General features: G+C 36.9%; 2 protein-coding genes across 2 annotated transcripts in view; both read left to right on the top strand.

Moving 5' to 3' along the window:
* lrrc74b (leucine rich repeat containing 74B) overlaps positions 1-5,835 on the top strand; it is an 18,860-nt gene extending 13,025 nt beyond the window's left edge. The window contains exons 8-11 of the mRNA XM_027162934.2: positions 1,370-1,485; positions 2,600-2,678; positions 3,172-3,267; positions 4,964-5,835. Coding sequence (XP_027018735.2) covers positions 1,370-1,485; positions 2,600-2,678; positions 3,172-3,267; positions 4,964-5,077 — 405 coding nt within the window. The 3' untranslated portion in view covers positions 5,078-5,835. The remainder of the gene's footprint in view (positions 1-1,369; positions 1,486-2,599; positions 2,679-3,171; positions 3,268-4,963) is intronic.
* An 856-nt stretch (positions 5,836-6,691) lies between these two features.
* Positions 6,692-16,165, top strand: nipsnap1 (nipsnap homolog 1 (C. elegans)). Its single transcript, XM_027162947.2, has 10 exons — positions 6,692-6,860; positions 8,923-9,050; positions 9,223-9,268; positions 9,602-9,696; positions 9,883-9,953; positions 10,806-10,946; positions 12,522-12,553; positions 12,666-12,760; positions 13,324-13,407; positions 14,510-16,165. Exons 1-10 carry the CDS (start codon positions 6,775-6,777, stop codon positions 14,572-14,574), a joined length of 843 nt encoding a protein of 280 aa, XP_027018748.2. The 5' UTR covers positions 6,692-6,774; the 3' UTR covers positions 14,575-16,165.
* The last annotated feature ends 502 nt before the right edge of the window (positions 16,166-16,667 follow it).

Here is a 16,667-nt window from a genome sequence, read left to right as displayed (position 1 = left end):
GTTATTAACTTCAAATTTGTCTTGACCAATCAGAATCAAGATTCCAACAGCATGGTGGTATAATCCATATTATTTTACAGTTAAAATGTTTTGACATGATCATAATAAGGTCCTTTATTATTTTGCTAAACAGTGAGTCAGATGCTAGTTAGCAGGTGAGGTTGCTTTGTTGCTATGTTTAATCATAGCAACATTTCTCTAACCTGTAACCAACAAACAAACAGGACTACAATATAACATCAGGTTAAGGTTTGTAATTCAATACAGGAATATTTAAGAAGCTGAATTGGTAGTATCAATGACCGAGCATTCGCAATTAACTTCGCAACTGCCAGTGTGGTTTCTGAATGAAACGGTAGTGTGTTTTGTTTTTTTTTGCTAACATCAGCAGAAAACTGATGCGATTGTGGTAGCCTAATGTTTAATGTGTGGGACTACTGATAGGAAGGTCATGAGTTTGAATCCCTGGTCCACCAAGCTACCACTGCTGGGCCCCTGAACAAAACCCTTAACCTTCAATTGCTCAGTTGTATAAATTGAAATAAAATTGTAAGTCGCTAAGGGTGTCTGCTAAATGTAAAACTAGCTCTATTAGCTAATTCAACTGAACTGTGTTCTGTATCCAAAAGGATTTTCTGCATCTTTACAGCACAGCATATCAAAAAATTTTACTGTAAGTTTTTCTTAAATTAACAATCAAGCATCACGCTAGTTCTGTCAGGCCGCGTCGTCGAGCGTGCATCAGCTGAACGCTTAAACGCGCACCAATCCGGTTACGACATCCGTATTACCCGACCATTTAAATTTCCATTCATAGAGCCGTTCAGCGCTTCGCTGCTGCCGCGATCTAAACTCCCTCCTCCAACCCCAACTCCACCACGCCGGAACCCGTGTTCGCTGTACAAGTTTAAGTTCTTAAATCTCCACATATTTTTTTCTCTCTCTCTCTAATTATTTAATTATCTATCTATCTACAGTATCTATCCATTCATTTATTACTTTCCAAAAAAACACGTAAGCGAGCATATCAATACTACACATTCTTAGTGGTTCTGTTAGGGGGGGTCTATTCTATTTTCTAGTCGCTGCTCTCCCCGCTCTGTCCATGCATGCGCATGGACGGGCACGTGGATTCTTGCCCAGAACAGAACCATACCACCAACGCTAACTGTATGCTATCATTATATATCATCTATAATTCCCTTGTGACAAAGTGGTCCTGACAGAACTTTATTTATTGTTAGCTATCTGAAGCGTGAAGTCTGAGCAGATCCTGATTAGAGTTCTGACTTATTGACACTTCCTGATAAAACTGATGAGTTCAGTAATCAGTATAATCCACTCACAATGACTTTCTCACTGTCGAAAGGCTAACATATTCTTGCAAACTGTGGATTTATCTTACAACGGACTGGCCGAGGAGGGAGCGACGACTCTCGGGGAAGGGCTTAAAGACAACAACACGCTGGAGGAACTGAATATCAGGTTTAGTTTACTTTTCCTTTGTGTGTTTGATCATCACAGCTACAGTATCAGGTACAAGTGTGATGCCATGTGCTGTGGTATGATATGTTTTTTTTTTAAAGTTCTCAATCGATCAATTATTTTATTATTTATCTTTTTTTTTTTTTTGATAGACAGTGAGTCGGATGCTAGCTAGCGGGTGTCGATGCAATGATGGCCACGTTGTTAATCTTTAACCAACAAAAAAATAAACAAATAGCCAAAGAGATCGATCGGGTTTTAACAAAACTGGTAAATTTCACAATTTACAAGAACAATAAAAAAAATCACTCAACATTAAGAACACCTTTAACTTTTTGGACTCTTCAAACCCAGTACAAATATATTTCTTAAAGTAATAATAAACGTGTTTAAAGCATATATAAAACATATTTTTTTTCCATTATAAAATAATAAATAAGAACATGATCATTTGTATAAAAATGGCTTTTGTGAAATTGACCATTTTTATGCTGAAAAATAAAAAACGTATGAATAAAATGCAGCCGTCGTCCGCAAAAGAAAAACATTTTTAAAAAGAACGACTGTTTTCTGAGATTTGAACATTAGATGTTTATTTCGTTTTTTTTTTTTTAATATTTAATGATGAAAAAGGTTCAATGATAAAAGTGTTTAAAGTGCTAAAGAGCAATAATTTATTATCTATATATTTGACGATATGGATTTTAATACGTCATTAGTGTTTTTTTTGTTTGTTTGTTTTTTTGTTTGTTTGTTTTTGTTTGTTTGTTTAGAAATAATGAGATATTTTTATATGGTTAATGCTAAAAAATATTACTATCTTGTATCCTGGACATCAAATCACCCAGAAGATCTCGGTTTCTGTTAAAGATAGTGAGGGAAGACGAAGCAAGATTTAATTGATACTTAAAGTATAAGTTGTGTCTTAACTAAAAGGTCCTGTAGTTTAGCTTGTGCTGCAGCTCAGAAAGCGAGTCTCCACATGATTTGATGGATTCAGCTCTGTTACAAAACACTGTGCTCACATAAGCACTGTAGTAAAAAGGCATGTTTGGTTTGTTCTGTATAGTATCTCACTCCTTATAAAACACTATTATTCCCCTTTTTTTAACAGTATTAATCGTATCCCTCCTGAAGGAGCGGTCCACTTAGCCGTGGGTCTGAAAGCAAACAACAACCTGCGGATTCTTAAGGTAAGTGTGAAGATCTGTTTCTCTAGACATTAAACCAGGGCAATGGCTTTCAAATGACATTCATTCATTCATTCATTCATTCATTTTCTACCGCTTATCTGTACTACCTCGGGACACGGGGAGCCTGTGCCTATCTCAGGCGTCATCGGGCATCGAGGCAGGATACACCCTGGACAGAGTGCCAACCCATCACAGGGCACACACACACTCTCATTCACTCACACACACACATGTGCCAATCAACCTACCATGCATGTCTTTGGAGTGGGGGAGGAAACCGGAGTACCCAGAGGAAACCCCCGAGGCACGGGGAGAACATGCAAACTCTACACACACAAGGCGAAGGCGGGAATCGAACCCCCGACCCTTGAGGTGTGAGGCGAAAGTGCTAACCACTAAGCCACCATTCCCCCCCTTTTAAATGACATATCAAGTGTAATTAAATCCATGGAGTTTTCTTGATAATGATCAGATGATTCTCTTGACATTGTAGATGGCTCGGAATCCCGTCCGGCCGGCCGGATGTCTTGCTCTGCTCAAAGCTATAGAAGAAAACCCTTCATCTTCAATGGAGTATCTGGACTTCACTGTATGTAACATTAAAGTCATAGATAGTTTAGACAATTATAAACATTCTCTAATGAATAATCCAGAAATCCAAATTCTGTCAATTTTATCGCATTGATCCGTGTCCCCGTTTGCATATTGCGACCTGACTGAATCTTTCATCATGTGATGAAATAAAACAAAATCAACGAGTTTACAATTATTTCAAATCCCCTGTGTTTATTTTTCCGCTAAACCTCTATCGTGTGGTCTGCATTTGCATATTGCAACCTGATTGGCTCTTACATCTTGTGATGAAACAAAAAATCAGTAAGTTTACGTTTAATTCAGATCCCCGTCGTGTAGCTTAATTTAATCCAAAGTGCAGTCGGATGTCTCAGAAGAGACACGAAGCAGTATCGCAGGAAAGCAAATCACAACTTTATCTTCATGCGCTTCTTCTAATATCTCAGAAGCAGTTAACATAAGCAAAAACGGGAACTAACAAACTTTCTTAGCTGCTCCAAACTCTACACATTTTTACTTTTAATCACGAACATATTGTAATTGCGGACACATTTCTGTCGAATTAGATGTTACATAAATGAAAATAATCAACTAATTATATTTGATTCCTCATAGAGACACATTATAGACATAGCAATTTTAATGATTAAGTAAAAGCACAAGTATTGTACTAGAAAAAGACTTCGGTAGAAGTGAAAGTCACTTTTTAGAATATTACTCAAGCAAAAGTCTTAAAGTATCTGATATTTACTGTACTTAAGTATCAAAAGTCATTTTCTGATATTTAATGTATTTAAGTATTTGAGGTAAAAGTAAAAAGTAAAATTTCAGTGATTTTCGGGAGGTATAAGACCAGGGGGGGTTCTTTAGGGGTTTTTAGCCCTCGGTGAGAATTTAAAACAAGAAGAGTTTTATATTATATATTATATGACTACATAGTAAGCCAAAAGTTATGGTATTATTAAATGGCAAAAGTGGACACCAAAATTTTATGCATGATGTAATGATGCCAGTCTTGAATCAGATCAGTTCATGTATGTGTGCATTCTATACAAACAGTGTGTCCAATGAATGCAGTCATTAATAAAAAAAATATTCACAAGACAAAGACCATATCAGACTGTACGTACCTGTGCTTCTCCGTACAGCGTTCGGAGCCGCGTAATACAATCTAGGAGCGGTGATTCGCCAAACCTCCATTATTACAGTCGCACACATTTCTTCTGATTTTATTTTGTAGTAACGAGTAACGAAGATGCTTAGTGGAAATGTAACGGAGTAAACAAATACATTTTATCTAGGAAATGTAGTGGAGTAAAAGTGAAAGTTGACATAAAGTTAAATAGCGAAGTAAAGTACAGATACGTGACATTTCTACTTAAGTACGGTAACGAAGTATTTGTACTCCGTTACATTACAACACTGCACACAGCCATATATGAAAGTATACAAAATCTAGAAAAATGCTTTTTTTTTGACAGTCCAGGTCATATAAAGTTAAATAAAAATAGATATAAAATTGCTTAGACAAAAAAAAAAGAGAGAAAGTAAAAAATATATGAATATGTATGGATAACACATAAAACAGTATGATTATGATGGCTGAAGTGCAGATGTTATAACCTTATGTTGTGTGTTTTAAACCAGTCTTGTCTTTCATAGCGGTTATAATGTTATGACATTAAGCTCTTCTACGTGTTTCTGTTCCCCAGGACATCAGTGTGGACCAAGAGTTCGAAGAGTTGCTTAATTCGATAAAAGATACGCTACCAAACTTCCGAGTGAAACACGGTGGCACTTTAAGAAAACCTTTCCAAAAACCTTAAGAGCTGACCTCTATGTACAGCAGCATTCGAATCTGTCACTTAGATATGTGTCTTGTGAAAAGAAAACCCAGAAAGAATATACAAAAAGAAGAAGAAGAAGAAGAAGAAGAAGAAGAAGAAGAAGAAGAGCAGCATGGACGTCCATTCTCGACTGTTTAACTGGATTAGTGAGCAGAAGCACCTGCTGTGTGTAATATTATGAACAGCTGCTGAACACAGCGACGTTCGCACGCATGACTTAACTCATGATTTTCTTTTACCCTGCACTGGATGGCATTGAGCTAAGGAATAAAATTCTTTCAAAAAGTATGTAAAAAATCGTTCATTAAGATTTCTGTACTGTTCAGCTGTGATCCAAATATAACCTGAGATACAGGTAAGGTACACATAAGGTACCTATCTAAGGTACTGGTAAGGTACATGTGTATATTAAAGGATACAAGCAAATTAGAAAATAACCAGAGGGCTGGAATTGGGCCATGTTTGGGTTGGCACTCTATATTTCAGCTCACTGGTTTGAAGAAAATTTTCATTTTAAAGTCCGGATGATGTATTTTCTCTGTTCTTGACTACGCCATTTAGATCTTCCTCATAGCCTGATTGGTTTTAACCCGGTTTTCAGCGTGTCATCTCTTGGATTGATCACTATAGGTCTAGTTTCTCATTTGTTCTTCTTCTTATGAACATTCATTCATTCATTCATTCATTCATTTTCTACCGCTTATTCGAACTTCTCGGGTCACGGGGAGCCTGTGCCTATCTCAGGCGTCATCGGGCATCGAGGCAGGATACACCCTGGACGGAGTGCCAACCCATCGCAGGGCACACACACACACACACACACACACACACACACACACACACACTCTCATACACTACGGACAATTTTCCAGAGATGCCAGTCAACCTACCATGCATGTCTTTGGACCGGGGGAGGAAACCGGAGTACCCGGAGGAAACCCCCGAGGCACCGGGAGAACATGCAAACTCCACACACACAAGGCGGAGGCGGGAATCGACCCCCCAACCCTGGAGGTGTGAGGCGAACGTGCTAACCACTAAGCCACCGTATCCCCCTTCTTATGAACATGTTCCTATTATTTTGGACCGTACCTAATTTTGTGACTTTTTTTTAAATAACCTCCTGCATTTGCCTCCTACCACAAAGTTTCTGCCTGACAACATGAAATGTCCTAAAACTTCACATGAATTATATAACGTCACGTGAAATAAAAATCCAGTTAAAGCATTTACACTGAATGGAAAGAATGAACGAATGAAAAAGAAAAAAAAATACAACATTTGTGCAAAAGTCACATGATAATAAAAATAAAAACACACGTGGGAAATATAACGTGTCTGAAATCCACCAAATCGAGTTCATGAATTGATGTAATTTGCTCTATATATTAGCGTTGTAACTATTTCCAGCAAAGAGTTTTCCTTTATTTAACAATATTTGTGTTTGATCGGTAAAACAATGCGCTCGGTTTAAACCGAAGTAAACCGGGTTTGTTACGTCACACGGTTGGTTGCTCGAGAGCAAAGGTAGATGCACGTCGCAGTGATTAAACGCACAGATACAAAACCGGTTAATGATTCACAAGCACTATTTGGTAAACCTCCCCGTCCTGTTAGAGCAGAAGAACAGGCTTGTTTTTTGTTCTTTTTTTAGTTCGAACCAACAACCTGAAATCATGACACCGACACGCTGTCTACCTCTGATCCAGAGCCACAGGGGTTTGTGGAGAACTTTCTTCCTCCCAGGTGTTCAGCCACACAGGTAAACCTCTGACAGATTACAAACAGATCATGCTTACAGGTTGTGTACTTCACTTTGTACTGACTTTAGCTGCGTCGTACTAGCATCCTGACATACATACTGTAAAAATGCTGAGTCATTAAGGTATACTCTTTTTACCAGAGACCAGAAAATGGACTTTGCTTCTGTTTGGTTGTGTCCATGTTCAGTATTGAATGTCTTTGTCATGTCTCACTTCACAGTGGTGTTTTTATGAAGCTCATATAAAAGTAGATACTTTGGGCTTTAAGGATTTCAAGTGTTTCTGTTTTTCCATAGACTACTAGAGGTAATATATTCATACAGTAGAAAAGCTCCAAATAAACAAAAACGGTTATTTTATTCTCATGCAAATGTTTCTGTCTTCAAGCTAAATGTTGATATGAAACCCATTTCCCGCTCTCTGAGACGCTCCCCAGTGTTCGTTCATCTAAAAAGCAGCTACAATTTTAAAGCCGTTTATCTTAAATCTCTAAAATTCCCAGCATAAGTTTATCTACAGACGGAAAAGCAGACACACCGAAAGACGACGTGAGTCCTGATTCGTTTTAGATCATTCGTTTCTTTATACTGATGAAAAATGTCCCATAAGTCAAATAAGTGAAAGTTTACAGATATAAATGTTGTCACAGAGCACTGAGACTCAATCTAAAACTGCCCATTGCTTTATTATATAGTTACATACAGTTTGTTACATGTATTAGTGCACTACAGGGTGTGTAGCTAATACCTCATTAGCATTCCCTCAGTAGATTGTTTGTTGATATACTTAAGTTTGTTTTTTTGTTGTTGTTTTTTTACCATATTTTCCCTTTGCTTGAGTATCGTTAAAGTCGTGTATTATTCTTGTACATTTCCAAGAGAAAAAAAAAAACAGAAAAACTGCTCGTTTCACTTTTAAAGTACTTCAAATCTAACGTACGGAGAAGAGTGATGTTTCCAGGCAAGATCACGCTGATTTAAAAAGTTTTAGCTACTTTTATTTACTTTTCACAAGAAAAAAGTGACAAATTTATTTCAGTCTTACTTCAGCTCCTGGTCTCTGGTTCTTGTGTTACTCTCTGTGCTTTTTGTATGTTTGTGTACATGTGGGTTCCGTCTGGTTTCCTCTAACTTTGAAAAGCACGTCTGTGGGTGGAGCCATGAAGCTGAACTCTCCCTAGGTTTTAATGTGACTGGTGTTGAATATGCTTACTGAATATGTATGACTATATGGATGGACGAACGGATGGATGGATGGATGGATGGATGGATGGATGGATGGATGGATGGATGGATGGATGGATGGATGGATGGATGGATCAAAGAATGAATGGATAGATGGATGGACCAATGATTGAATGAATGGAGTGAGCAATGGATGGATGAATGGATGGATGGATGGATGGATGGAAGGATGGAAGGATGGATGGATGGATGGACGGATGGATGGATCAAAGAATGAATGGATAGATGGATGGACCAATGATTGAATGAATGGAGTGAGCAATGGATGGATGGATGGATGGATGGATGGATGGATGGAAGGATGGATGGATGGATGGATGGATGGATGGTTGGATGGATGGATGGATGGATCAAAGAATGAATAGATAGATGGGTGGACCAATGATTGAATGAATGGAGTGAGCAATGAATGGATGAATGGATGGATGGATGGATGGATGGATGGATGGATGGATGGATGGATGGATGGCTTGATACATGGATTGATGGAGCAATGCATGGACAAATCCCTGGGTAGATGGAGCAATGGATGAATCAATGATTGAAAGGATAGATGGAGCAATGATTGAATGGATGGATGATGGTTAAAGCAATGAAAGAATGAATGAAGTGACGGACACGTGGACTTTTGGATGGGTGCCTGAAGAAATTAATGAATGAATTACTATCGATCTGTCTTTAAAGATAAAACTAAAACATAAAGTTTCAGAACTGAAACTCCAAATAGCCGTTTTATTGTTTTTTTTCTAACCTCTTTGTAACTCAAAGAAATATTATTCAGCCGTAAAAACCTTGCTTTGCTATGAAAAACGATCAGGAGCTTGGCGGATAAGAGCGACGGCGGTTGGTGGAGCTCCGTGTTTGGACACAAAGTGGACGTGAGGAAAGATGCCCACTCCAATCTGCTGTCCAAAAAAGCGACCAGTGGCCTTTACAAAATCCAGTGTAAGCTGTTTCTAATACCTTCCAAATCAGATGGGCTTAATGACACAGTATGACATTAAACAAACAGGCTCATGTGTTATTGTGCAGCAATATTTGAATAAACTGAGACGGATAAATGCGTGCCGAAAAATGATTACTTTAGAATTTGTGCCATTTGTATTTTTCCTTCCAGTTCACAACGTCAAGCCAGAGTGCTTGGAAGAATACAACGAGCTATCGTGAGTAGAGTTCCTCTTCAGCCTGAGTTTCAGGATGTCCTGTCCTCGAGTTTGTTATTAGCACTCAAGCCTAATGCACTCGTTATCTGTACATCTGCTTTTCAATTGTTTTCATCTCATGGTCCATGAGGCAAAGTTTACAAACTAGTTGAATGCATGTTTAGATAGGAGCTGACCATGTGTCCTTATCCGAAGTGCAGGATAAACATTTGCTTCAATTACATTAGCCATTGAAAATGCAATGTTTGTGTGTGTGTGTGTGTGTGTGTGTGTGTGTGTGTGTGTGTGTGTGTGTGTGTGTGTGTGTGTGTGTGTGTGTGTGTGTGTTGTAAGAACGGAGGTTCAAAGAGAGCTTCACGATGATCCAGATTATCCCTGTGAAGTTGTGGGAAGCTGGAACACATGGTATGGAGAACAGGACCAAGCAGGTAGGACATCAAAGAAGCACCATCATCATCTTCTTCTTCTTCTTCTTCTTCTTCTTCTTCTTATTATTATTATTATTATTATTATTATTATTATTATTATTATTATTATTATTATTATTATTATTATCCCATGGCTTTAATACAGTATCCGGTGCTATATTGACACCTTATGGTTGGTTCATGTAGTGCATCTCTGGAGATACTTTGGTGGATATCCAGCTCTGATGGAATGCTTCAACAAACTCAAACACAACAAGGTATTTTGATGTATTATTTGTTCATGGTTTGTCTACACGCACAAAAAAAAAATCCACTTGAAAAACAAATGCATCAGAAAATGAACTTAGATCATATTGAGATACTGAGTAGGAAGACATAATGGAAGACAGGGGTTTATAAATATGCATGATATGCAAATTAGACATGCCCCTTTATGTGCCATACTGGAGTATAAATAAAGCATGGTGTTGCTTTTAGGTGTTCCTCAGTAGATCTTCCATTGTTGCATCATTATAAAAGTGAAGTTTTATTTTTTTCTCACTATGTCCATGAGGGTTTCCTCTGGGTTCTTCTACTTCCTCCAACAAACTGGTAAATTACCACTATGTGTGAATGTGTGTGTGAATGTGTGTGTACATGGTACTCTATAATGAACCTGCATCCCATGTACTGACCCCAGGTCCACAAAGCTACCACTGCTGGGCCCCTGAGCAAGGCTCTTAACCCTCAGTTGCAAGTCACTTTAGATAAGGGTGTCTGCTAAACCCATTCAAAGTGCACACACACAGCAGTGAACACACACCTGGAGCAGTGGGCAGTGCGGGGAGCAGTTGGGGGATTCGGCGCCTTGCTCAAGGGCACCTCTGTCGTGGCCGGCCCGAAACTCGAACCCACAACCTCAGGATTACAAGTCAGACTCTCTAACCATTAGGCCACGACTAAATGCCCCAAATACCGTAAATGTAAATGTAGGGTGTGTGATGCTGAAGACGAATGAATGAATAATAAACAAACAGGTTTATAATAATCATTTTTATATCCTGAGATTGCAGTGCGGTGTTTAATCCTTTCCTTGTCTTGCTTCTTACACACTTCTCTGATTTGTCCAGGCGTATCTCGAGTTTCGCAAAAGGAGGAGTAAAATGCTGATCTCTCGGCAGAACCAGCTTCTTCTCGAGTTCAGCTTCTGGAACGATCCCTTACCCCGACCTGGTCCGAATATATACGAACTGAGAACATACAGATTAAAGGTGGAAGAAACTCCTCATTTATTACAGTATATGAAATGTATCTTCATGACCAAATTCTTTAAACATATTTTAATATTTTAACATATTTTAATAAAAAAAAAACAACAATGTGATATTTATTTAATTTATTATTTTAAGAAATAAGAGAGTGTTTTTACTTTAGTATTATTATCAATTGATCAGGAGGTGTTGATTAGTTTTCTGCGCCTGCGGTTCTGACATCAAATCACAGGCTCATAGCCGTGCACTTGTACTAATACTAATACACACACACACACACACACACACACACACACACACACACACACACACACACACACACACACACACACACACACACACACACACACAAACACAAGCTAAGGAGCAGATTAAACAGTTATTTAATGAAAGAAATTAAACACACTCATCGCTACAATTTTCTCCAAGGACTTTTCAGTGTCAGCACTTAAAGTACACACAAGTTACTGTACAAGTCGATTCAAACACAAACAGGGGACTTTGCACTTTCTGGCTTCTCGTGAACATGGAAACTTATTAACTTATTAACAATTTGTAGCTTTTATACAACATTAGATTGTATAGAACTATTACTGGATAAAAAGCACAAAGAGGAATAAACTGCACACTACACTACTATGATGTGCAGTTATAGAAAAATAATGAACTATTAGCAGTGAACACTAACTTTGTCTCACCATAACCGGGTCTGATTTATTTTCCTGTAACTGTACAACTTTTGGTTGGATTTTATTTCTTCGTTTCTTACAGCAGCTCTGAAAGGATTTCCAACTGCGAGGCAAATCACAGGCTGATATTAATGCACCCTGCGTAATACATCATCACTCTTACACCTGTGTTTACTTCAAATCTCTAACAAATTTTTGTACCAGTAACATTTATTATATAGTATTATACTGTAACTTCACTTAAGGGGGGCGCGGTGGCTTAGTGGTTAGCATGTTTGCCTCACACCTCCAGGGTTGGGGGTTCGATTCCCACCCCCACCTTGTGTGTGTGGAGTTTGCATGTCCTCTCCATGCCTCGGGGGTTTCCTCCGGGTACTCCGGTTTCCTCCAAAGACATGCATGGTAGGTTGATTGGCATCTCTGGAAAATTGCTCGTAGTGTGTGAGTGACTGAATGAGAGTGTGTGTGCCCTGCGATGGGTTGGCACTCCGTACAGGGTGTATCCTGCCTCGATGCCCGATGACGCCTGAGATAGGCACAGGCTCCCCGTGACCCGCATAATTCGGATAAGCGGTAGAAAATGAATGAATGAATGAATGAATGAATGAATGAATGAATGAATGAATGAACTTTACTTAATTTCACATAAACCTTAACAACAGCTGATCTAAGATATGGTATTTTCATATATACCATATATACACACTCACTTATTATTATTTATTAATGCAGAAATGTTAGTATTGGGTCCTAATGTTGTTAATGCACATATTAAAATAATACATTTCAATTGATGATTCTTATTGGATCTAAATTATTAAAAGTTAAAAAAATTATAATAAAATAATATAAATACTTCTTTTGTCTTTCTGCATGGACGTGAAAGCCTGGCACGATGATTGAATGGGGAAATCACTGGTAAGCCTGCTGCTTATCGCGACACTTCATGTAGTTTCATTTTTATTTGAACTGTCCAACAATCCAGGTTTATATATATATTTATTTATTTGCCCCCTTTTTTGATTGACAGGGCTCGAGCAATCAAATACCGCCAAGAGAACAATGAAGCAGTGGGAGGATTTTTCACTCAGATTGGAGAGTTGTATATCGTTCACCATCTCTGGGGTATGACATTATATCTTCATAAGCAAAATAAAAATAAAAAATAAGAAGAAGAATAAAATAAACCAGACATTGTTATTAAAACAGACGGATTAATAAGGAACTGTTTACTTTATTTCATTTTATTGATGCTTCTTTAAAAATATTTCTAAAAATTTCTCAGTAGAATTTAGTAGGATCTAAACTGTTTTAGATCATTGGATTTTATTATTAGATTTTTTTATTAGATTTTTTTTTTATTTGAGTTTGAGACTGAAACCTAATAAATATTCAGTAAAGTATATCTGTTAGGTGGGGGGGGGGTGGCATTTTTATTATGAATATGATATATTTAATTTTTTTATTATATATTATATATATTATATATATATATTATATTTTTATTATGAATATTTTAGCATTTATTTATCTATCTATCTATCTATCTATCTATCTATCTATCTATCTATCTATCTATCTATCTATCTATCTATCTATCTATCTGTTTATTTATTTATTTATTTATTTATTCATTCATTCATTCATTCATTCATTCATTCATTCATTCATTCATTTCTCGACTGTAGCCTATGAAGACCTGCAGTCCAGAGAGGAGACGAGGAACTCAGCATGGATGAAAGAGGGCTGGGATGTCAGTGTGTATTACACAGGTGACACACACACACACACACACACACACACACACACACACACACACACACACACACACACACACACACACACAAGGCGGTGTGAACAAAGGTCCTGAAGGGCCACATTCCTCCAGACTGTCAAACTGTTGGTGCCATCTAGTGGACAATGTGGACAAGGCAAGACTGGTTTCTGATTTTTTTGCTTCATCAGTTTTGCACCACAGCTATTAATATATAGCTTATGTATTTGATAGCACAATGCTCTATTTCATACCCTTGATCAGAACGTCGCAAGTTCAAATCCCACAAACTCCAAGTTGTCAGTGCTGGGCCCTTAAGAAGACCCTTAATGCTCAACTGCCTCTCAGTTATATACAGTAAATGTACGTTGAACTGGATAAAGGTATCAGCGACATTCCTTACACGTAACTATACAAAGACAAAATCTTTTTTCCTCATAAACAAAACTAATCTACATGGACACAAATAATACGTCTAAGCTACTAAGCTAAAACTTTTAATGCATTAAGTAAGGACTAAAACAAACAAGGAATAAACTTGTGGACATTCTGTTAGAAAAAAAAAAACAACATTAAAAGTTCATTGATTTCAACATCCATAAGTGTAGTGTTGGTCGTCTGGGACAGGAACTTGTATCAATTACAATTGGATTTACTTTACTTATTTATTACAGAACGACACATTATACTTTTCAAGCCAACACATTTTAACACATACGCATGAACGTGACCCATTATAGCAGCGATAAACTGTCTTTCACAAGACTATTTTAAATGCAGTTGGACAAAAAAACGGAGACCTCAGACAGAAAAACAAAAAGTCATCTGTTCTGAAAACCTTTTGAAAACTGTTACAAAGCACTGAGGCTGGTTGTGCAAAATTAAAAAGGGAAATATATTTAAACGTCGGCCTTTAAATGAAGGTAAACTTAAACTAGTTTAACCCCGGTTAATGGTTAGAATGTTCACAGCTTCAGCTTAACATTCTACGTTAGTGATAATAACAAACTATAACTAGGTTGATCTACAGCCTTGAAAACATCTTGTATTTACACTACAGTATCTTTAGTTGAAGCTGAACACTTTCCTTTTCTATACAGTGCCTTTAATCCAGAGTATGGAGTCAAGGATCTTGATCCCTACAAACAGCTCACCTCTGCAGTGACCCGCAAGCTTGCAGTGTGTCTCGATGACGATCCCATGGATTCTCACCTCCTCTGAATTGCAATATACTTACCTGACCGCTTCATCGTTTACGCTCTCGTTTCACTGTTGTAAAATATCGAATGGGAAGAATGTTGTTCACAGTTTTTGTTTTATTTTTTTTTTATAATGAATATCAGTGTTTACTTTGTATTATTATGAAGTACAGCTGGAACCAGACTAGAATATTAGAAGTTTCTGCCTCGGTCGAATGTACTGCCTTATGTTTGCATTAGATACCTGTGCAGATCTATTTGTGCGCTGCAGGAGCGCATGCAATCAACAATAAATATGTTGATTGAGGATTATGGATAAAGATGAAATTTTTGGATGAAATCTGGGTGAGAAAACAGACTAACAGTAGACTGTATTAAAAGTCTTGCATCAAATTTGCAATCTTTGCACCTTTAAGAAATGATCATTTTTCCAAAAGTGAATCTAGAAAAATGTGCATTTAACCATCTAAAACATGTGGTAACCCTTAACAGCTGCATTTTACTGCTAAATGAGTAACAGCACTGACAGGGTTTTATTTTGCATAGAATTAGTGTGTGCTAGCAGCCTGAGGACGTTTAGGAAATTCTAATGCCTTCATTCTAATGCTCTCTTATCTAATAATTAATCTCTAATTTCTTTTACTTGTGGTTTGTGACAAGTAATGCTTATAAGCACCATCAATAAAACATGGCATATATATAGCTATATATATATATATATATATATATATAATATATATATATATATATATATATATATATATATATATATATATGGATAACTGAAGGTGGGTCTGATGTAATCACCACACAGTTCACTTTAAGGGGTAAGTCTTACAAAGTGGAAGACCGGTAGCAGATCTGTGTTACTGTAGTAAGTATCATGAATGTATAAACCTGTTGCTCTGAAGAACATAATCACAGTGTTCTACATTGTGCTTTTAATTATAGCTCCTGGGAAATAGAAAATAGGAAGTGCGTAATTTAAGTTCCTTAGGAGCTTCACTTACCTGTCCAATAGTTCATGACAAAGTATATGGTGCAACAATTATTTTGTTAAGTTGCACGATTTATCGGTATGTTATGTTAGTATTTATTATAAAAGTGTACAGTTTGGGATAGTCTCTTATCTGTAAAGAATAAAGTATTGGATATTGACTATAGAATATTGTTCAATTGAATTAAAGGGATAAAGAAATACACGGAAAAAAAAAACAGTTTACTTTACACACTACATTTTTTCGTAAGCTGTCGTGTGTCCATGCAGGTGAATTTTTGGGAAAACAGCTAAAACGAGAGGTTTTGACCAAAATGTTTCATGTATGTTACCGACTATCATACTTAGACAACTTTAAGAAAACATAAATATATGATACAAAAAAAAAATGTGGAAATGTTTCATTTACGTTATTCTCTTTGACAAGCTTTATACAACGGTTATTTTGGATAAAGACAAGGTTTTAAATCTTTCCTAAGTCTAAAGCGTTTCTAAACTTTCCAAAAATATTCAATTGTTTTCCAAGCTAATAAAAAGACATAAATGACAAATGAGGTCAAGAGAACAGAAGTGTTTCAAATTATTTCCTCATCGATGTAAGTGTGAACAGGGTGAAGCTGAGTGAAGAAGCTACACTGAGGCTCTTCACTGAGGTACAAACACATAGGTGTGATCTTTACCTCAGGTGAATTTACCTCAGAGCCCCATTCAAAACAGAGATATATTGTTGGACAGACATATATCCATTCAAAACTTAGATATACAGTATTGTTTGATATATATATATGTGTGTGTGTGTGTGTGTGTGTGTGTGTGTGTGTGTGTGTGTGTGTGTGTGTGTGTGTGTGTGTGTGTGTGTGTGTGTGTGTGTATATATATATATATATATAATTGTATTTTTTTGTGTGTGTGTGTGTGTGTGTATATATATATATATATATAATTGTATATATATATGTAATTGTATATATATATAATTGTATTTTTGTGTGTGTGTGTGTGTGTGTTATATCTATCTCTATATACTCTATATATCTCTATCTCTCTATCTGTCTCTATATC

Source organism: Tachysurus fulvidraco, chromosome 9 (assembly GCF_022655615.1).
Source record: "Tachysurus fulvidraco isolate hzauxx_2018 chromosome 9, HZAU_PFXX_2.0, whole genome shotgun sequence".
Taxonomy (NCBI): Eukaryota; Metazoa; Chordata; class Actinopteri; order Siluriformes; family Bagridae; genus Tachysurus; species Tachysurus fulvidraco.
This window is presented reverse-complemented; position numbering and strand designations above follow the sequence as displayed.